The sequence below is a fragment of the Pseudopodoces humilis genome, chromosome 21 (assembly GCF_049639895.1).
Source record: "Pseudopodoces humilis isolate 2021_Gansu_Grassland_sample_001 chromosome 21, ASM4963989v1, whole genome shotgun sequence".
NCBI classification, from domain to species: domain Eukaryota; kingdom Metazoa; phylum Chordata; class Aves; order Passeriformes; family Paridae; genus Pseudopodoces; species Pseudopodoces humilis.
In genome coordinates, this window is record NC_142220.1 from 5,543,611 (window position 1) to 5,565,043 (window position 21,433).

Genomic DNA, 21,433 nt, shown 5'->3' on the forward strand with positions numbered 1-21,433 from the left:
CATTTGGTCATAGCAAATCATTTATTTTTGTATAATCAACCCTTTAATGTGGGTACTGCACCTTTAATGAAGGTTTACATGTTTTGTTTTCAATGTTCTTTTCATTGTGCTCATATTTTGATTATCATCTCTATTCATTAATGAAACTGAAAAAGTAATTGTGACATTATTGCTATTCATAGCACCTTTGTCTTAATCTCATTTCTATTAAATTTTGATAAAATAAGAGAGAAGAATAAAACTACAAAAAAATGCTTTAATGAAACCTACCTTCTGTGATCTTAAAATTGTAATGATGGATTGAGAAATCTTTGTCAATATATTTTGTTGTCTCACATAGACTGTTCGCAGTAACTGGGCTAAGTAGTTTGAATTGTAGGTTAACTGTTGGCCATTTCCAATCTCATTTTCACTTGCATAAAGACTAAATAAGAAGCAAAGTGGTTTAAAATACTCAGTTCTTGAGAAAATGTGGTAGAGAATATATTATTGTAAGTAATTTGAAATCTGTTAATATTAGAGCATAACTTAAAGCCATCTGCACTCACAGTGTCTGTTCTCCGTGGGATCTTGAGTATTAAAGCATGACTAAAATGCAGAATATAAGAAAATGGGGGATCTGGGATGCTCCCTTTATCACTAATATTAAGTAAATTTAAGGAAAAGTTGCACTTTAAATGGTATAAATGTTTAATGTGAATTTTTGATTTGTAGTGACTTCGTTACAGCTGAAGGAGGAATTGCTGGATGGAGAGGAGTACAGCTTCCTGCAGGGAACATCTGACCAGGAAAGCAATGGCTCTGCCAGCTACTACATCAAACAGGAACCCTGAGGCAGCTCCCAGGAGTGAGGGGCACAGCATTGGTGACAGGAAAAGAACCTTTCTCCAAGACTGACTGATTCTGTTCCCACTTGGATGGTGCAGTTCAGGTGACTGTGCCTGGGGTGCTTTGCTAAATGTAGATGAATTAGACTCAGTTCAGAATTTTTTGGAAGGGTGGGGAAACTATTTTAGTGAAAAAGATTTTTCAATTTATTAAAAACAAAAACAAAGGACACTTTTGTGTTGTATTTGAAGCTTTTGAAAGAATTTTGTAATATTTTCAAGTTCAGATTTATTGTGCATTGTTAACAAGAACTGAAATTCTAATTTTTTGGTAAGATTAAAGTTTATTTAGCATGATTGTGGGAAGCAGTTGGAGGAAGATATAGTTGCAAATACAACTATGAACTGTCATAACAAATGAACCTTTTTGGTACAAGTTGGGAGACTTTTAGACTCTTGTGAACTGCACTGGTCACGCCTGTTTTTTTAATTGTGAAAATAAGGCTTTAAAGCCCTGATTTATAGACATAAATTATATGTGGAAGACAGTCCTGTAAAGCTCTACTCAGTGAGTAGCCCCAAGTGCAACGGAGCCATCGCCTGAGGAAGATTTTAACTTTTCAAGGTGTTTTTATTTAGTTTAAAATACCCTTTTTTATATAAGGTCTTGTTTTTTAACGTTCCTTAGTGTCCAGTTCAGTGCCCGTTAATATCAGTAGCTTTGTCTCCGTTGACCGCAGTGGGTATTGGACTGGATCTACAAAGTTCTTGTCTGTATATGAAGTCTGTAGTCTTGGAATGCTTCAGTAAATGTTTACAGAGCCCTATGCCAAACTGGAATTTGAGAAAATTCTCTCATTGGAAGATTAGTTGTAGCTCTGAATTTTGACTGAAGAAGCAGCTTAGATAGACAGACACTAAGGACTCCCTTGGTAGTGGGAAGGAACTTGTGAGTATTCTAGTGGTTTTGTTTTATTTTTTTTTTCCATTCAGAAAGCCCTAAATGTTTCCTTACCATCTTAAATATTAATCTGTGACCATTCAGAACTGATGTGCTACATGGTTTCAGGTGAGCTGAAAGGAGCCCTACATTGTGGATTAAAAAATAGTTCAGTCCTGCATAACCTGAAATATTCATGTCTTGCTGCTATAGTGTAACATAGGAGTTGAGACTTGAGAACAGTATCAAAATCACATGGTTTTTTAGTCTATAATTCATAAACTGCATTTGCCTGTTGCCTGGAATTCTTGTCTCATGTTAAGCATCCCATTAGCCCCACCTGGTCAGCTTCCAGATTTTTACAAGGCTGAAGTTACATAAAAGGGTGAAAATGATGACCGCTTAAACACAAATTATTTTTGCTCTTAATAATCTTAAGGAGCTCTTAATAATTTAGATTTTATGTTTCCCTATTTTTAACCTTCATACATTTTTGTAAATGGAGTTGGTGAATGAGGTGGTTGATCAGCCCTGCAGAGCTGTGACTGGAAGAATGTGCATCAAGAGCTTTAGCTTTTACCAGTAAGGTTCATTAACTAAACTCTCAGGAATTATCTCATAAGTTCTATAAGTGCTTCTGGGTCTTCACAGGTCCCCTTCAGAGCAGTACAATGATCATCTAACTCTTGACCATAAATTAGGGCTTAAAAAAAATTGATCAAAAATTATTAACATCTGTATTCCTACAGCCTAAGAAATGCTTTAAGGATATCAATCCACAGAGCCCCAGGAGACCATTTTTGTATATTGTTGTTTGAGCTTAAAAAAAAAAGTGCATAGAAAGTTGAAAACCAGCAATTTGATTATTTTCTAAAATATTGCTCCAACTTTGGGTACATAGTATTGGTGATATGCACAGGTTTACCTCATTCTATGCAAGAGGGGTTAATTATGTAAAGTTTTGTATTTACTACTGGAAGTAAAACATGTGTCCTGTATAGTGTAGGAATGTCTGGAATTCTTTTCTCCCTTACTGGTAAAATTTCTTAAATAACGACCTGTTTTTAACAACAGTTTATTCTGTTTACAGAATCTGTTAATCTGATTACAAGAATCTATAACTTCAGGTGGTAAAGACATTTTAGCTCTCTAAAACAGCCATAAAAAGGGCTTTGTTGGACCTGGTAGACTTCAAATACCTTATCTCAGATTCTGACCCATCCATGATGTTTATTTTGAGCAGCCTAGATTGGAGAACTGGGATTAGAGACCTTTGTAGTGACACTTTGAGCCTTGATTGTTTTACTGTGTTCTCAATTTAATCTGCTGTAAAATACAGCTAGACAAGCATTGATTTCATTTGGTAAGTATAGCACTATTGATTTTTTCTTTATTTTTTTTTTAATGCAACATCTTGTAGGTTGTCCCATCAGCTGGAACAAGGTTCTCACAGTCTTACTTTTCTTCTCTCATCAACAGCTTCTGACTTGAGTAGAAAAACTGTTGCATTAATTAGTGTGTAATAATGTCTAAATAATGTAGAAGGTCATGCTAGTGAATGAGTGAAGTGCATTGCCAGGTCACTAAATTGAGTATTGCCCTCAGTATTGCCTAGGCTCATCCCTGATTTCAGAGTTGGTCTTCAAATGTCAAGAGGGAAAATTAGTCCTTAACATGCTTCCTGTGTTGGGAGAAATGTAAGAATCTGTTCTAAAGTCTGTCAGTCTTTATAATATTCTTTTATTCATCAAACACTAAAGTCTGTGAGGTGATGTATGTTCTCGGCTACCTGTGTGACTTCAGCAGTTGGTGAAATGTCTTTTGTGTCTCTGAGTTCATAATATGCTTCAGTTGTGTAATTGTCAAGTACAGTGACACCTGTGCTAAGCAAACCATGGAAGGAGCAGCTGGAAGTCACTTGCTGAGGAGAGGCTCAGCAAGGTGGTACCAGGGATGTGATCCCCAGAGAGCCTGTGGGGTGTCCCTCTGGCAGCTCCCTGGCTTTGCAAAGTATTCCCATGGCTCTGGAATATTTCTCTTGGCTTTCAAGCCATGCTCCCTGGCTGAGAGAACAGCAAATGTTGGACACCTGAAACCTTCAATGGGGTCGGACTAATTTTGGCATTTGGCACAGCAGGTTTTTCTGACCATGAGGCAGCCTAAGCCCTGTCCCTGACTTGGCTGCTGCCCTTCTTTTCCTTTTCCAGATCTCTCTGCTGATCTTTCATTATTACGTTATTTTCAGAACTCTCTAACCTGTTCCTTGCTGCATTTGAGGAAAGCTACAGCAGTTATTGATTCCTTGTTCTACAGATACTAACACGGGTTTCAGTGTTTGTTTTGGTTTTTTTATTGTTTTCTGTGATGTGAATACCCTCCCTCAATCTTTGTACAATGGTGCTAATATATTTGGTAACAATCCTTTATTGGGAGGGGATTTTAAAAAACTGTGATTTCAGCTGAATTCTTCTTCCTTTTGATTTTTTTTCATATTTAAAATGAAAAGCCACAGCCATTTATACAAAAAAAGGCCCCTGGGAAAATGTTGGGGCGGGAATCAAGATTAAACAAATGGGTTTTTACATCATTTCTGTATGTATTTGATATATAGATCAATACCTGTATAAATTTAATCTTTTATTTTCTTGGTAATTTGTGTGGTCAGTGAGAGAGTATTTAAAGCTTTCTCATGCAATGTACATAACTCAGTGAAAAAATGCTTTTGGAGAAATTAATGTTACTTTCATTTTTACGAGACTGCAGATTTTCAGCATGGATGTGAAAAGCATTAAAATTATAACTTTGTGTACAAGATGAAAATAATTCACTAAATTTGCCTTTTTTACACAAAATAAAAATGATTAAAAGTCTTCTTCTGAATAGTGATTGTTTTGTTTAAAACTAGCCCTATTAAAAATACCCACAATCTCTAAAAACATGAGTATTTTAAGTATGTTGGTGTGACAACAAATCATTTGAGGCCCTGAACACAAGGCAAGGGGTTTGATAAGACAAGGTGTACTAGATAAGCATGTCAGAGAGCAAGCTTTGCATTCTGTCTTATTTAATTTAGTATTAATATTTGTGTAAGGAGGGAAATTTTGTGGTATCTCTTTTTCCCTCTAGCTGTGTTAGAAGTAGCTCCATCCTCCTTTCAGCTCTCCCTCTGCAAATTTGCTTCTGCTCGAGTCCAGCAGCTGTGCCAGGGTCATGTGTCAGTGGCTCCCAAATGACTAAAATTACTTGGAGTATTTGAACAGGGGTCTGTTGTAAGTGAATCCACCACAAGGAATTAGTTCACACCCATTTATTTGACAGTCAGTTTTAGCAATAAGATAACTGTGTTTGCTCCCAGGGCAGCAGCTGGAATGAGATGAGGTGTTAGAAGGCACAAATCCCTGTGGGAACCCATCACTCATAGATCCAGTCATGTGCACAGGGCTTGAAGTCGATGAGCTCTGTGGGTTTGAACCACAGGTTGATCTCTTTCTGTGCACTCTCCACTGAGTCGCTGCCATGGATGATGTTCCTGTGGAAGGAAACAAACATTGTTCCCTATAAAAATACACTTTCAGCAGCTGTGTTCTCAATTTGCAAAAACTTGGATGAAGCATCTAGAGTGGGGAGACTATTGCTGTTATTTTAGGTGGAGTGTTCCAACACCCCCACCCCTCCCAAAGAGCTAATTATGCCTATCAGGGTCACTCTTGAGCTACTGTTCTACACCAGCCCCTGCCTGAGCTTACATGCTGCTCTGGGGAGGAGTTGGACTGCAAATAAATCAGCTTTGTACCACTTTCCTAAGCAGAAGCTATGCACTGTGACCTGCAAACAGAAACACCATCAGACTAAGGTCTCTACCACCAATTCTGGCCTTCTAGAATAAAAGACTGTCACTAGTTTTTGTGTTGGCAAGTAAACAATGAGTAGGAGTTGTTGAGTTTTAGTATTAATTAACAGACAGAGCACAAACCTTCCCACTTGAATGCAGAAGTCACCACGGATGGTGCCGGGCTTGGAGTCTGCAGGATTGGTTTCCCCCAGCATTACTCTCCCAGTTTTAACCACATTGAGTCCTTCCCATACCTTAAGGTAAAAAACACAAAAATTCCGGTAAGCCTGTACTTACGCAAAATACTGAGAAGTCATCTTTGCTCTACCATACTTTGCAAAGAAACAAAGGCTCTACCATGAAAGATATCAACCTTGCCTAGATTCTCTCTCTCTTAGGCCTGTAAAGGTGACAAGGGAAAAAAAACATCTGAACTGAAAGTAATTGTAAAAAGAACTATCAACATTGTTACTGCAATGAAGGAGATACTTTACCAAGCCTCACAGTTAATATACAAAGCCAATTCCCAGCCCTTGGTGTTTTGGTGGAACAGAGACAGCCTGCTGGGTGTCCTCTCCTAGTTCATCATCACAGCAGTAGATGCTATTAGAGCAAGTACCTTGTTTTGGGGGGATTCTAAGAATGAATGACACAGAAGTTGGGTTCTTGTGTCAGAGAGCCTGACCTTTTTTTGCCCAAAACAAAGATTTTGGTTCAGATTTGCTTTCAGGGATTTTGCTTTATTCATTTATGTATTAGGCATTTTAATACCCATTTTATATGTGCACTTTTCTTATTATATAGTAATTTCACAGTTTTAATTTTTTCTTTTGCTACATCAGAACTAGGTAGTTTGAAAAAAATGTTTCTGCAATACTATCTCTGAATAGTTTTAATAATTTCCAGAGCAAGACAAATATATTCAAGAAAGTAAACTAAAATTAAGCCACTTACCATGGCCACAATAGGTCCAGAGTTCATGTATTTAACCAAACCAGAGAAGAAGGGGCGGTCTTTCAGGTCAATGTAATGTTGTTTGAGAAGTTCTTCAGAGGCCTTTAAAAGGGCAAATTTAAATAAAATTTCCTGAATATCATCAAACAAAAGGTGTTACTGGTGTAAGACTATGGCGTTAGTAATTAGATCCAGTAATAATTAATATTACCAACAATGCTGCAGTACTATTATGGGTATCAGTGGGAGCTCCTGCTGTAACATTAAAGGAGTTCTTTCTGGCAGTGCTGGGAATTGTAAATATGATTTTTTTACACTGCAGTTATCTTCGGCGATAAGCAGAGTACGGCATCCCGAGGTGATGTTACCCCATGCAACCTTTCAGTCAAGGCCATTCCAGCTCAGTTGGGCTGCATTAAATCTCTGCAGCAAAATTCGTTTTTTTTGTTAAGAGGGAAAGCCATGTGCCGGGCAGGAAGCCGGGCCTGACGAACGCTCCAGCACATCCGCCATCAGATCCACATTCTGCCGCAGGAGAAGCCGCAAGGGGAGATTCTCCGTGGGGTGTGGTGAGTGCACCTCGGGCAGGGCAGGGACGGGGTTTGGGGGCAAGGCAGGGACAGGGTCTGGGGATAGGGCAGGGACGGGGTCTGGGGATAGGCGCGGGCACTCACGTGCACGAACTTCATGGCCACGAGCCGGAACCCTTTCTGCTCGAAGCGCTTGATGATCTCCCCGACCAGCCCGCGCTGGACGCCGTCGGGCTTGATGGCGATGAAGGTGCGCTCGCCATTCCCCGCCATAGCGCTGCGGGCGGGAGCGCCGCGTGAGGGGACGCGCGGCCTCAAGGTCGGCGGCGGCCATAGCGGCACCTCCCTGCCACGCGGCACCGCCACAGAATGTTCCCCCGGCCCCACCGAGCCCGTCCAGGCCCCGCCGAACCCCGCCGGGCCCCCCGCCTGCACCCCCCATGCCCCTGGAGCGCGGAGCCCGCCCTCACCTATGCAGAGCTGCCGCTGCAGCTACCGCCCGCGCCGCTGCCGCCGGAGGAAGAGGCACAGGAGGAGGCGGGCGGACGGCGGATCCCCCGCCCCGCGCATAGGAGGAGCCGGGCCTGTGACGCTTCGGGGGTGGGATCGCCAGGACCGAGCGGGACCGGGTTTGGATGAGATGGGACGGGACCGGACCGGATTGCGGCCGCTGCCGGACCCGGAGGCCGAGCGGCGGCACTCGGCCAGGCCCGGCGGCTGAGGGGCGGCACTTGGCCAGGCCCGGCCGCACCTGTCGCCTCCGCCTCTTTGAGGGTTATTAATTCACAGACGCAGCAACTGTGGTTTAAGCCTTTAAGTCACTGGAAAGACTGCGGATATTTAATACAGCTAAAGAACTTTTTACTCATTTTTTTGCTGGGTTGGGTGCTTTCAGGAATTCCCGCGGCCTGAGGGTTGGTCCTGCCACCCCGGCTGGACCGCACAGCACGGCTACATCTCCTCGAAAGCTTATTTATCACAGAAGAGCTATGTGGGATCCGTAACCCAGGAACATTATCGGTAATTTTATTGGGAAGATGAAACTGCCAAGTGTCAAAACCTCACAGTCCCTGAAGCCGTGTCACAACATGAAGCACGGAGTGTGTTGTTATTTTTTATGATGCTTACTACTTGGCCCTTTCCTAGTTGATAGAGCATCTTTTCCTGAGCAAGTTGTCACTGTGGGTGGGATACCAATGATATCGAATTATATCACTGATTTATCAAACATATCTGCAGTCTTTGTGTTGTCTCTTATTGAGGGGCCAGTTAGTCAGGCTTCACAGCGTCAATGAGAGGTTTCACTCTGGACCTGCGCAGGCACCTCAGCCATGAATGAATGCTGGCCTCTGTGTCTTCCCAGTCTCAACACATTAGAAACACTAATCAGCAGCTTTCTGACAGCCCCCACACCTCCAGATAAACCATATTTCTCTGTTTTGTAGAATCAAGAAGTCTCAAGTAACCTTTCAAGCAAAGATTAAACTGGAGACTACTATTCTCATGCTCAGGTTTGTCACATATTCCCTTTCCTCCAACTTCTTTTGACCTAATGATTTATGTTCTATAACACTGAATATTTTCAAAAGAGAAGCTTACAGCCTCATCTACAGCTTCACAGTTAGAGAATTTGTCCCCCCTCCCTATACTCATTAACTAAATATAAGACAAAATATTTTAAATATAATTTTATTTCACTTAAGAAACAACAAATATTGTTTTCTTTTGTGCCATCTCTTTTTAGGAGCTTGATATCACTATAACGTATCATAAGCCTTCAATTCAACATTCATTGCATAGTTCAGTATTCAGATAGAAGAACTCAGTGTTGGGGAAAAGATCATGGAGCTTGAGAAACTGATTCCATTAAACTCTTGCTCTTAGTGAATAAGATGTTGCAGGGAAATAAATACCTAATATCAATCCCAACTTCCTCATCCAATACAACTTTTGCTGTTGAAACTGAAACACTTTCTGCATTATTATGACTGTACTTCTTTACATCATTAAATAAATACAAAACTATAGTGCTGAAGTCATTTCTGAAACAACTTATCCAAGGACCATTTGCTTTGTAGTCCTAGCTACTAAGAAAGGTCACTAATGAGAATCAAGCTAAATTATCACCTGTTCAGCTGGCAAAACAAACACCACTTATGGCTTTGTGCAATGTCAGAGAGCTGCTGCACTGAAGTGACTGAAGGTAGAATCTCCCTCATCCATCCTCACATTAATCTGCTTTTCACATAAAAGGACATTTCATAAAGCCTGGCTAGTTAATCTTTCCTTAAAATGCTAAATAAATCCCATGTGGATTGAAAAAAAGAACAAGTTGAAACAGTGTCAGTGTGGAGGCCAGTTGTCATTTAAGCCAGAACTGAACTCTCTATGGTCACAGCATGTTCTGGGGAGAGAAATGGGCTTTTTTCTGCAGCTGTTTTAGGAATGGGGACACACTTGACTTGATATTAAGTAAATGCTCAGCATTTTGGACATATTATCAAAGCATTTACATACCATCAGTTGTCCTCTAATATTTTAGCAAAGTTAGCCTCTGACTCTGAGCCATTTGCACATTTATTTACAAAAAAATAATTTATCCATTTGTTTTTATGTTTACCAAAATACTCTCTATAACTATAAAGTGCTTCAGAAAAATATGTCTGTTATCTGCTTTGTGTTTTCACCTCATATCTCTCAATCCCAGAAACAGCTTTTAAAATGTGCAATTCCATCTGTAACTTGACAGCTTTTAGATCAAAGGAGCAGCAAGCACTGACTATTTAACATCCACAACAGAGCAATCTCACTGTTTTCTGAGGTTTCTACCAGGGAATTCTTTGGAATAGCTAGAGGCTGGCAGCTGCTCATGGACATGGGGATATAAGAAGATTCAGTGTGGGTGTTAATCATATGTCCACTCATGAGCACAGCTTCTGTAATCAACTAGTTCTTCAGGAGTGAACCATAAATTTATCTCAGTCTCAGCACTTTCCACAGAATCACTGCCATGAATGATGTTCCTAGGAAAAGAAAAGGTGAAAAAAAGAGTAAGAGAATTCTTAAATTAAAGTAAGCTTCTTGTTTTGAAGTTGTTCCTGTTATGGACAGGAGCTTTAACTAACAGTAAAGTAGAAAAAGACACAGCATAGGCAGTGCCAGCTTTACTCCTCATTTTTGCCAATGGGGACAACCATGACTTGATCCCCATCCTTAGATTCTAATATGACATGGGCACAGGGAATGGCAGCTCTGTGTGTAAGACAGAGAAGGATGGAGCACAGTTCCTGCAGGTATCATGACGTAACACTTGGCATTTAGTACCTTTGGATGATACCAAAAGTTTTAAAATTTACCTTCCAACTTGGACACAGAAGTCCCCACGAATAGTGCCAGGCTTGGAATCAAATGGATTGGTTTCGCCCAGCATTACTCTTCCAGTCTTAATGACATTAAGACCTTCCCACACCTTAAGGAATAAAAAAAATCCATTCAGATTATTAAATTTTAGCAGCAGATAAATTATACCATCCACAAGAACACAGGGCTGTCCATCATGGCACAAATCAACATCTGAATATTTGTCACAGCAAGGCATATTTTATCTCCAAGTTTTTTGTCAGATTCTGTACAATCCCCTTCCTCACTCAGGTTGGGGAGAGAACAATTTTCCATCTCAGTATGTCAAACAGTCTCACACAGCTGTCTGCTCATGAGAAAGCTAGACCTCAACTATTTCACAAATACATTATCAAGGAGAAAAAGAGAAATAGAGTTAAAATATTCCACCATCCTTTTTCAGCTTGCTTACTACATGGCATTTCAGAGTGGGGTTTTCCTTTTCTCAGGATCCTGGTTTTGATTCCCTTTTGCCCCTCCCCTCTTCCTCAACAAACTGACTCAAAGGAGAGAAAGATTATGAGAAAAAATTAAAGAAAAAGCACACCTTCCTAATCATATTATTTGAATCCATATTTTTAAATCCTTTTAAAAATAAACTAGAATTCAACAGTTGACACAATTTCATCACAGGGAAGACAATCAAGCAGTGTGGTTTTCCTTGCCAGGAACTCACCATGGCTACAATAGGTCCCGAGTGCATGTACTGCACCAGGCCATCATAGAATGGCCGGTCCTTGAGGTCGATGTAGTGTTCCCTCAGAAGGTCCTCAGAGGCCTGGGTTAAAAACCAGACAGAGAAAAAAGCTTACAGTAAGAACTTAAGAGCATACTGAAATCACAGAGATTAACCACAGGGCTCTGGTAATCCTGAAACTTGCACGCACTTCAAAATTCAGTATTTCTAGAAGCTTCCTAGGAAAATTTTTGGTCAATATGAATTTGAACTGTTTGGTTTAACCACAACTAAACTTAGAGAAGTTTCTGTTGCAAATACAGGCAGTTTATGTGACCTGGGATTTGTGAAAGATACTCAAAGATATTTATTAGGCATAGAGTGCACCTGAAAGAATATTCTCTTCAGACTAAGGACATCAGGTTACTAAAATTAGTATGCTTAGCACGTCTAAAGCAGTTAGCCAGAGCTGGGAATTGGAACTTTTCCAAAAACATCCCAAGTACAACTTCTCAAAATTTCAGTTTTAAATGTTACAGATGCCACATTTGTTGTTATAGCATGCTGCTCTATTTGAAGGCTACAGCTGATATTAAAAAAAAGGCACAGCCGTTGAGGAGAGCTTACATGTATTAACTTCATGGCTACCAGTTTGAATCCTTTCCTCTCAAAGCGTTTGATGATCTCCCCCACCAGTCCCCTCTGGACCCCGTCGGGCTTGATGGCAATGAAGGTACGCTCGTCGATGGCAGCCATGGTCCTGAGGAGGGAGAGAATAAAATTTGTTACTCCAGGTCCGGAATAACATGATCCCAGTCCATCCCAGCCCTGTCTGCTATCAGTGGAATTAGATTGGCTGCTTCTGAAGGTCAGTAATTCATGGTCTCCAACGTTTGGACTAACCAGTGACTGCGCACAGGTTTTTCCGAGTGCTGCGGGAGTGAGTTTGAAGCAGTGAAACGGTGCCAAGTGCAGGAACAATCAGCGAATACCGAAATCAGAAAAGCTCTGAACAGAAAAAAAAAGGTCACGATCACCACAGATCCATTTTCCTGTGCCGTGCAATAAATTAATAAATAAATCCACTAGCAGAGTTTTCACCTGGAAACCAGCAGGACCAGATGGGCTTCGAGCCCCGCGTGTGCCCGTGCACATCTGAGCGAGCAGGTGAGGGACGCGGGGGCTGCGGGGAGGCTCCGCTGCCTGCGGTGACACTGCCCGGGGACAGGGGGACCCTTCCCCGCTGCCCAGCAACCCGCCTAACCCGCTGGTGGCCTGGTGGTTGTGGCAAACCTTGAAGCTTTGTCCCCCGCGGGTGGCCCGGTGGCTGTGGCAAACGGTGTCCCCCGCTGGTGGCCTCGGTGGGTCTCGCAGCCAGTCTACCCCGCTGTTCCCCAGGTGTCTCTCACAGCCCGTGGCCCTCTTGTTTCCCCGGTAGCTCCGGCAATCCGTGTCCCGCGCCGGTGGCTCTGTCCGGCCGTGTCACCGCGGGTCTCCGCCCGGCTTAGCCGTCTGTCCATCCCCCGCCCGCCCGGCAGCTGCCGTGGTGACAGCGCGGCCTCAGCCTGCAGAGAGAGCCGCTCCCGCCCCCAGCCCCGCTCCCGGGGCGGGATCCGCCATCCATCCCCTTCCCCAGCCCCGCTCCCGGGGCGGGATCCGCCATCCATCCCCCTCCCCAGCCCCGCTCCCGGGGCGGGATCCGCCATCCATCCCCCTCCCCAGCCCCGCCCGGGTCACACCGGCACCCACCAAGTGCCTCTTCCCTTAGAGCGGCGGTGCCGTACTCAGCCCTTCCAGCGTTTCAGTCTTGCCCGCTGGATCCCCGTTTTTATTTAACAAAAGGCACATAGCGTTATTTTAATAAAAATCTCGTTATCGTACAGTTCTGCTTGTATTTCCTCTTTAAAGGAGGTAATTAATTTTGTTTGTTTTTTTCTGGTTATACTGTATTAGCTCTTTGAGTCAAAAGACCGTTCAACCCTTTACCACTGAGCTGCATTGCCTTGAGCATTTTATTGCCTTGGAGAGAATTGAGGATAAAGAATCTGGATGGAAATCCATGATTGTCCTGTTTTTGTTTCCAAACTGAGATTAACTTCCTGGGCTCCACTTTCTGGCTGTTCTCGAAAGCAAAACAATGATTTTGCTTCCCTCTGGGTAGGACATTGCTGCTTGACAGGTAAAGGTTCAGCTTTTTGATAACATGGATTTCCTTATTTGGGATCCCTTCTCTTCACCACAATCCATCACACACCCATGTGATACTTTTAGTTCTGTTGGGAGACTCTAGATCTGGCTTCAACATCTATTTAAACAACCTGCTTTATTGCATTCAGGGTCTTTCTCTTAAGATCTCTGACTTAATAAATTATACTTTAAAAATCACAGCATCATATATTCTAGCAAGTCCTTCTTGAGGTTATTTTGGATTTAGAGTTTCTGAGTATTCTCCTGACAATGTCAATCCAATTTATTCTTTTGCTGTGATACACATTTATTTAAGATGTTTCATACTACTTAAACAAACTCTGTAATCTTCAGTATGGCAAAACAATACATAAAAATAGAAGAAAGGTCTCTATAAACAGGATGTTTATAAAAATATTAAGTTTAAAGCAGCAATAGGACATCTATTTACAGCCTTGTTAAATCTACATAATTTAATGATTAAAGCTTAGGACTTGCCCTAAGGTGGACAAGCTTGACTTCCAGCTTTACCATAGGTCTCCTCTGTGATCTTTGCCAAGTCTTTTAACCTCATTAAATAAGGGTCAACTTTGTCACTTTTGAGATTAATCCATGATTAGCAGAGCAAGTTGTTACTACATAAATGAGCTTTTGCTGGTTGCAAATTCTACCAAGATCACTCAATTACATTGGAAGTTACATGCTTATCTAATATGTGATGAAGTAGAGAGTCTAGACAAATAATTTCTGAAAAATGGACTGATTATGGGAGAGAAGTAAACACTTTCAAAGTTCCTAGTGAGTGAACTAAGTGTAATTGCTGAGCTCAAACTACATTTCCATATAACTTACAACCAGTAGACATTTTTAAAACAGGTCTGAGACAAGGGACTGACTGTGAATGTCTCCAGACTTCAGTAGCATTTAACAGCTCCAGCTTTGCTGGTTTGGCCCCAGCTTTATGCTGGTCTCAGCTCACAGCCTCTGCCTGTATCACCCAGAATATTTGGGGTTCTCATCAAAACTCATTTTGTGCCGTGTCTCTCTTGTTTCTTGTAACCAGAGTCCTCACATCCTTTTGTTGCTCCAGGATATCCTGCTCTTCATTTATCTTAATTTCTGTTGTACTTTAAGGTATAAACTACTGTAGAATTAAGCTTTCACAAACATTTCTTCCTCTGGGTAAAGTCCCAGTTAAACTCTTCTAATCCCAGAGCGAAGCAAGGGCTGGTTTTCTTCCCTGGTAAATTGCAAATCAATTTACTTGGAGGGGAGGGCTGCCTCTGGTAGAGGTAGAGGCGTGGGAGAATTGTCTCTTGGACTGTGTGGATCCAATGGCCTGGCACATCAAAAGCACAGAAATATGAAGCTTTGGTCAATACTGGTACACAGTGCATGTTAATCCCATCAGAACATGTTGGGTCATATAGATGTAAAAAACACACTCGTGTTGAGACTTTTCCAGGGTCAAGCTGTTCAGGTATAAGCAGTTTATTATTTAGGCAGAGGGAGGAAGGAATCCGTTTCCCCTGCCAGCCACAGCATACACGTGATCAGAGAAGGAGAGAGAGATGAGAGGGGAGTCGGGGAGCATGGGGGAAGAAGGTAGGATAGAGTAGGAGAGGAGAGGGTAAGAGACTGTAAGAAGTTAAGTAAGAGAGTAAGAGCAAGAGCAGGGATTAAGGGAGCAGGTTAAGAGAGGGGGGAGAGAGTTTATGAGAGGTGCAGAAGTTAAGAGCTAAGAGTTAAAAGTGAAGTTCTTGTTACAATACATTATATCTTTTTCTATGGTGAATATTCTAATTCCCAACCAACCAATACATGACACACATTCTATAGGATTTACATACAGCCTGTAAGAACTACTACATTACCACACAGTGTTACATTTTAAACTCTAAAAGCTACCTTCCAAATTCTTCTCTTGCTGCTTGACCTTTGGATTCTCTGTCAGAAGAAGGGTATCGTTCAATCAACAGAGATTCTCCTTTAGCTGGCTAGGCTATTGTTCTTTGGTTATATAGTCATCAGCACTCAGTATCCTATGGCTCAAAGCTAGCTTTCATTTCTATTTCAATTCTAGGTTTCATCTGTCAGAATCTTTTGCTAAACAATCATATTCATAAGGTTTCCCTGTTTCATCCTCCCCAGTATCGGCAGAACTTGTTTCTAGTGCTGGGGTGATAGGGGGATTGCAGAAGCTGACCCTGTTGGAATGCTGAAGTGAGCTTGATTGGGAAGGAGTGGCCAAAGTGTTATATTGTGACTAGTCCAGAGGCCCTTTATATTCTGGCCATAGATTTTCTCTAGAACGGCTATTTCAAAGACCCAAAAGGACTCAGGTGGGCTTTTGGAATAGTTGCTGCGAAGGCAGAGTGGATTAGGCAGTTGGACACCTTGCTCAGACTGTCAGAGAGTCCTTCTGCAGTTGGACTCCTAAAGGTGGAGGAAAAACGTGTCCCAGGTGCCACCTCAACAGTGCACCACTGGCAGTTTCGGATGAATCAAGATGACATCACACAAGATGATCCGTGATCTGGAGAACCAAGGGGTGGTCAGCAAGGCCCCCTCACCCTTCAACAGCCCCATCTGGCCTGTGCACAAGTCTGACAGAGAATAGAGATTGACTGTGGACTATCATGCATTGAATGAAGTGACTCCACCTCTGGGCGCTGCCGTGCCGGACATGCTGGAGCTCCAGTACGAGCTGGAGTCCAAGGCAGCGAAGTGGTACACCACTATTGACATTGCTAATGTATTTTTCTCCATTCCCCTGGCAGCAGAATGCAGGCCTCAGTTTGCCTTCACCTGGAGGGGAGTGCAGTACACCTGGAACCGACTGCCCCAGGGGTGGAAGCACAGCCCCACCATCTGCCATGGACTGATCCAGGCTGCCCTGGAAAAGGGTGAGGCTCCAGAACATCTGCAGTACATTGCCTTAGAACAAGTCCAAATAAAGAGAAAATTAAGCCTCTGCTGCTCTCCAGTGGAGCTGAATGCAATCACCACCATTAAAATCCCACCACTTCTTGAGCTTTCTGCCTTTTTTAAAGCACATTTTAATTTCTTTGTTCCTAGAACGCTGCTGAGCCACCGGGTTCCTCAGCTGTACATGTGATATTACCTAATGAAAAATACAGACTTTCCCAAGTTTGAGTTCTATGATAGAGGCTGCACCAGAGGAGGTTAGAGTGGATATCAGGAAAGTTTTCTTCACTAAAAGCACTGTCAAGTCCTGGCAGAGGCTGCTGTGTCCTGTCACTGTTCCCTGGGAGCAGCCTCACCTGGCTGTACCCTCCTGACAGGAGGAGTTGTAGGGATAGGAGATATATAGATCCTATGTAGAGAAAGATCTTTTCTCCAGGCTGAGGTCTCCCCAGCTCCCTCGGCCACTTCTCACAGGAAATGTGCTCCACACACTTCCCCAGTCTTGTTGCCCTTTTAAAGGTCTCTTCCAGCCTTGACGATTCGATGATTCTGTGTCCCCTGACGTGTCCCGGCCCTTCCTGCTGTCCCCCGGCTCCCGCCGAACGCGCTTTCCCCGACCGCGGCCCGCCGCCATAACGTCACACAGGCCCCGCCCCTCGATGACATCACCGCGCAGACCACACCCCCCGCGCCACTTCACGTCCGTGGCCCCGCCCCACGCCGCCGTCCCGGCAGGCCCCGCCCGGCGCGGCGGGTGAGGTCAGAGGCGCGCGCCGCTCCCTGCCCGGCCCCGCCGAGGCTCCGCAGCCGCCGCCGGGAGCCGCTCCGAGCAGCGCCCGCCGGGCCCCGCCAGGCTCCGCGCAGCTCCCCGCCGCCGCCATGGAGCTGGCGGACGGCGTGGTGTACCAGGAGGATCCCGGCGGACCCGGCCCCGCCATGATGTCGGAGCGGGTGTCGGGGCTGGCGGGCTCCATCTACCGCGAGTTCGAGCGGCTCATCGGGCGCTACGACGAGGAGGTGGTGGCCGAGCTGATGCCGCTGGTGGTGGCCGTGTTGGAGAACCTGGACTCGGTGTGCGCGCACAGCCAGGAGACCAGCGTGGAGCTGGAGCTGCTGCGGGACGACAACGAGCAGCTGCTCACGCAGTACGAGCGGGAGAAGGCGCTGCGCAAACAGGCCGAGGAGGTGAGCGCGGCCCTGGGCCGGGGCGGCTCCGGGGGGGCGGCCGCACCTCTCGCGCTGGGCCTGCCCGGGGCAGAGCGGGCGACGCCGAGAGCGAGAACCGGCTGTGCCCCGTCCGGGCGCGGGGCCGGAGCCGCCGGTGACGAGTGGCGGTCGCGACGCGGCTCGGCAGGAAGATGAGGAGGCGGGGAGTCCCTCCCGGTCCGTGCGGCTCGGCCGCAGCGGTGCCCGTCCGCACGGCTCCGTGTGCGCGGGGTGCCCTGCGCCGCTCATCCCGGAGGGATCCCCGGTAACCCCCGGAGCGCTGCGCTGCCGGGAGGGGAGCCGAGCAAACATGGAACCGTGCGCTGGCTGCGCTGTCACGGCCCCGCGGGATGCGGCGAGGCGGGTTGGCCATTTTCGCAAAAATAGTGACAACGCCTTGCAAAAACCAATGAAATACACAGTGTGTATGCTGAAGCCCTTCTGAGTTGCTGCATAAAGCTTCAAGCAGCAACAGGTGGTGTGGACTCTCCAGTGACATCGACTCTGATTTGGGATGTTAGATTTTTTTTTTCAGTTTTTGTACCAATAATCACTTCGGCATAAATAAGCTTGTGAGGCAAGCTTATGTGATATTATAAATATATCATCTAATGTGATATTATAAAGCAATACAATAGGAAGCAGCTGTGCAGGACAACTTCCTCTGGCTCATTGTCCTGCCAAACTCCTGAGGAAATTGGATTGGCAGCATTATCTGTAATAGAACAAGCCATCTTACAAGTCTATTTCCAGACCCCTTGTCCTGTGCTAATCTCTCTGGTTGTGCTTGCCTTCTAAATTTTCCAAAAATCAGAAGGACAACTGCATTAGGGTGAACACAACATTGACAGTGAAAGCTTAATTTAAAAAAAAAAACAAAACATTATCCTATAAAAATATTTGTTTGTTTCTGGTAAAAGTGAGTGCAAAATGTTTTCTGCAGGTTATTCAAGGACTCAGTTTGTTATGAAGTGCTGTGGTATGAATAATGTTGTTGCCTCTCCCCTCCCCCCAAAGTCTTGGACTGATAGATCATTCATCTTCCTTGTCAAACGTGGTGAATTTATGATACCTTATGGACTCCAGTCAGGGGACTGGAGTTGCTACACTTTCTGACTCAAGCTGATGTAAAAGGGTCTTTTAGAAAATACTTTTCTATTGAGAGTAATAGGAAGGGATTAATAAATACGTTCTGAAATAATTTATGAGAAAATCCATCAGGCTTGAAGCACATTGGCCAGATTGAATAAAACAGGCCTTGGGCAGCAGGACAGAAACCATACCAATGTGATGAAAGAGAACATGGGGTTAATTATGTTGTTGTAGCTTTTCAGGAACTGTGTGTGCTTGTATTGGCAGTGGCCTTCACTGCCATCTCCATTTCTGTGTGTCATGATAAATTAACTTGAGGGGACAGGCCTTATGCAGTTGAAGAACTAGTGCTCATGCTGCAAGACAGCTGGCTTATCCTTTCCAAAGTGCAGTTAGACCAAAGACTGTATTTTCATGGTAAGCACAAAGGTCATTTCTGTGATGTGCTGAGGTCATTGTGCTGTACAGGTGTGGAAGTGTTATTTACAGCCTGGTGTGTTCAGGAGAGGCACATGTGTTAGGAATGATTATTGAATTATTTTTCTGATGCTGAGATAACCTCATGGGTTCAGTATGGTTGAAATAAAAGGAGGGAACAGAAATTTAACACTATTTTCCTTGAACAAAAAGTTGCTGGTTTAGCACATTTCTTTAGTTGTGGAGTTTGCTTGTGTCATCTGGTGGCAAAATGGAGAATTTTGAGCTGCTGAGTTCCATATGTATTATCATCTGTTCATAGAATCACACAGTGGTTTGGGTTGGAAGGGACATTAAAGTTCATGTTGCTCCAACCCCTGCCATGGACAGGGACACCGTCCACTAGACCAGGTTGCTCCAAGCCCTGTTTAACCTATCCTTGAGCACTTCCAGGGATGAGGCAGCCACAGCTTCTCTGCACAGTCAATACACCTTCTTTTACTTTCTGTCTGTTGTTGTAGGAAATTTATTTGCAGCAGTATCTTAATGAGCATTAAATAGTTTACTATTTGGGCAGGGGTCTCCTTTCCCCGTTCTTGTAATTTGTCTTCTTTATTTCCTGTGCTTAAAAAGTGTTACGAAACAAACATCTTAAAAGTTGTTGCCTGTGGATTTCTGAAAGATTTAATTTTTTTTAAAATCACCTTGACAGAAGTTCTGGGCCTACTTCTTAACCTTCTGGTTAAGAACAACAGTCTTGGTCTTTGTAGTTGCTTTGAAATCACTTGTCTGACTTTTAACATGGTAGGTTTTTTGATATCGCTGAAGGAATGGAAGAACCAGCTGCTCTGCTGTTCTGCTTCCAGTTCTTACTTTCCCACTTGGTGACTGTGAGGTAGCAATCCCTGCCCCAACAAAGTAGGAGAGGAACCAGCATTTGTGCTTCTGCTATTTTATACCCTGGTAAGAGTTACTTCTGCAGCAGTGTGCTCTTTCAGACTTGCATTTGTAGCTGGCTGTGTTTTGTGTGCACTGAGAAAAAGGATAAAATCTACTCTTTTTAGCCATGCCAAATTAGGATATCTTTTAGCTTTTCTGCTGTTGGTGGGATTAAGGTGTTTTTGAAATCTTTTGCAACCATGAAAAAGGATTTACCACCGCTAAAATTGGTGTAAATCATAGCATGAACTTGAAGTCTGCTTTTTCTTACTGTTCCCAGAGGTAACTTTCTTCTTCAGGATTGTATGTTGAGTAAACACTGTGCATTAAGAGTTTAAGTATTTTTCATTTGAGAGAACAAAACCGAGATGCATTTTACAGAAAACTTTCACTCTATTTTACAGCTATCAGGTTGTTTTCATTTTAATGTATTTTTCTGTGTCCCAAGTCCATCTTAACTGGCTTTTCAGGTGATCTATTTTCTCCTGCTCCAAGAAGAACTTGCCATTGGCTGAGAATCTATCATCGTTGCAATACACATTGCTGAAGGACTTGTCATAAAGTAATAAGGGTTGCCAAGTGGGTGGGACCATGACATCAGATATGCTCAGCATTGCACCTGGGTCCTGTGACAGGAAAACAAGATGTAAAGAGACAGAAGATGATACAGATACAGGAACAGATATTTCATTTGGCTGATAATGTGGTACTGAGTGCTTCAGTGGTTGTGTGCAGGACAGAAGGTTCCAGATGTGCTGGGCTGTTGTGCAGTCTTGAGTTTTTATTTATTGCAAAGATTTCTGCAAACTTTCAAGTAGGTTACAATTGATTACATAAAGATTTTTGAGTTAAGTTTGTGAGGGACTGTTTCACACTTTTTATATGAGATCTTTAAGAACAAGTTGAACAAAGGTCTGAAATTACACACTTGGTCCTGCCTGGAGGAAATGGCACGGATTAAATGGGAGTTGCCAAACATGGCTGATGAAGGTATCACAGGATTGGTTTCAGTAGCAGGCACATGTAGGAGGAGCTGTGCATTGCATCCTGTGTTACACCTTATCACAGCCTAATCAAAATTAGTGTCCAGACATCCAGTGCTGAGCATCAGAACCTGGAAACAGGATGGCTTCTTAAGGATTATTCCAGCTGTATTTTCTGTAGTCTTACATAAACTAGTCTGATTGTTTTAAAGACAGGTTGGTGTCCTTCAGCTTGCTCTTAGAAAAAAAGAGAAGGTATCAAAAAAAGTCACTTCTCACCCTTCTCATTGGAGTTTTAAGATACATCTTTGTGGCTCAAACAGGACGTCACTTAAAATGGGAAAAACTAGATTTTTGTCTGCCACAGTATTTGAGTGTATTGTCAATTAAAAAAACCCCAAAAAACGTCTTTCAATAAGGGTGCTCAGCCTGTCCTTGGCTGCTGTGGTGGTTTATCTGACTAGTTCTTCTGTCATACTTGTGCAGGCTTAGTCAGGATGTGATGATCAATCTGCTGGGGCTG

The 21,433-nt window shown here is 43.6% G+C and overlaps 4 protein-coding genes across 15 annotated transcripts in view; 2 read left to right on the forward strand and 2 right to left on the reverse strand.

Annotated features, from left to right (window-relative positions):
* MBTD1 (mbt domain containing 1) overlaps window positions 1–7,192 on the forward strand; it is a 38,080-nt gene extending 30,888 nt beyond the window's left edge. For 8 of the 9 annotated variants that reach the window (XM_088065521.1, XM_088065514.1, XM_088065516.1 and 5 more), the window contains one exon: window positions 715–4,637. In XM_088065521.1, coding sequence (XP_087921647.1) covers window positions 715–833 — 119 coding nt within the window. In that variant the 3' untranslated portion in view covers window positions 834–4,637. Of the gene's footprint in view, window positions 1–714; window positions 4,638–6,875 lie in introns of those variants that run through there. The other variant, XR_015774345.1, reaches the window with a different exon arrangement.
* On the reverse strand, window positions 5,060–7,786 carry LOC102109073 (nucleoside diphosphate kinase). The gene is made up of 5 exons (XM_005526712.3): window positions 7,554–7,786; window positions 7,228–7,360; window positions 6,554–6,655; window positions 5,741–5,853; window positions 5,060–5,296 (listed from the first exon to the last, which is right to left on the reverse strand). The coding sequence occupies exons 2-5, from the start codon at window positions 7,354–7,356 to the stop codon at window positions 5,179–5,181; spliced, it is 462 nt and encodes a 153-aa protein (XP_005526769.1). The 5' UTR covers window positions 7,357–7,360; window positions 7,554–7,786; the 3' UTR covers window positions 5,060–5,178.
* Window positions 7,787–8,756: 970 nt separating this feature from the next.
* LOC102109256 (nucleoside diphosphate kinase-like) lies at window positions 8,757–12,673 on the reverse strand. Of its 2 annotated transcripts, XM_088065522.1 has the most exons (6): window positions 12,452–12,673; window positions 12,062–12,166; window positions 11,786–11,918; window positions 11,159–11,260; window positions 10,440–10,552; window positions 8,757–10,106 (listed from the first exon to the last, which is right to left on the reverse strand). In XM_088065522.1, the coding sequence occupies exons 3-6, from the start codon at window positions 11,912–11,914 to the stop codon at window positions 9,989–9,991; spliced, it is 462 nt and encodes a 153-aa protein (XP_087921648.1). In that variant the 5' UTR covers window positions 11,915–11,918; window positions 12,062–12,166; window positions 12,452–12,673; the 3' UTR covers window positions 8,757–9,988. The 2 variants fall into 2 exon arrangements, with proteins under 2 accessions (XP_087921648.1, XP_005526770.1); XM_005526713.3 differs by lacking the exon at window positions 12,062–12,166.
* Window positions 12,674–17,092: 4,419 nt separating this feature from the next.
* The window catches only part of SPAG9 (sperm associated antigen 9), a 58,094-nt gene continuing 53,753 nt past the window's right edge, over window positions 17,093–21,433 (forward strand). Inside the window, exon 1 of one of the 3 annotated variants that reach the window (XM_014255838.2) lies at window positions 17,093–17,458. In XM_014255838.2, the coding sequence (XP_014111313.2) occupies window positions 17,153–17,458 (306 nt within the window). In that variant the 5' untranslated portion in view covers window positions 17,093–17,152. Of the gene's footprint in view, window positions 17,459–18,905; window positions 18,989–21,433 lie in introns of those variants that run through there. The other 2 variants (XM_005526715.3, XM_014255839.2) reach the window with 2 other exon arrangements.

Excerpts from the sequence above, each read along its gene's own strand:
- LOC102109256 (XM_005526713.3), bottom strand. The coding sequence starts at position 11,914 with ATGGCTGCCATCGACGAGCGTACCTTCATTGCCATCAAGCCCGACGGG. Across the intron at positions 11,261-11,785 it reads TAGCCATGAAGTTAATACAT|GCCTCTGAGGACCTTCTGAG; the intron begins GTAAGCTCTCCT and ends TTTTTAACCCAG. Across the intron at positions 10,107-10,439 it reads TTCTGTGTCCAAGTTGGAAG|GAACATCATTCATGGCAGTG; the intron begins GTAAATTTTAAA and ends TTCTTTTCCTAG.
- LOC102109073 (XM_005526712.3), bottom strand. The coding sequence starts at position 7,356 with ATGGCGGGGAATGGCGAGCGCACCTTCATCGCCATCAAGCCCGACGGC. Across the intron at positions 6,656-7,227 it reads TGGCCATGAAGTTCGTGCAC|GCCTCTGAAGAACTTCTCAA; the intron begins GTGAGTGCCCGC and ends GCCCTTTTAAAG. Across the intron at positions 5,854-6,553 it reads CTGGACCTATTGTGGCCATG|GTATGGGAAGGACTCAATGT; the intron begins GTAAGTGGCTTA and ends TTTTACCTTAAG.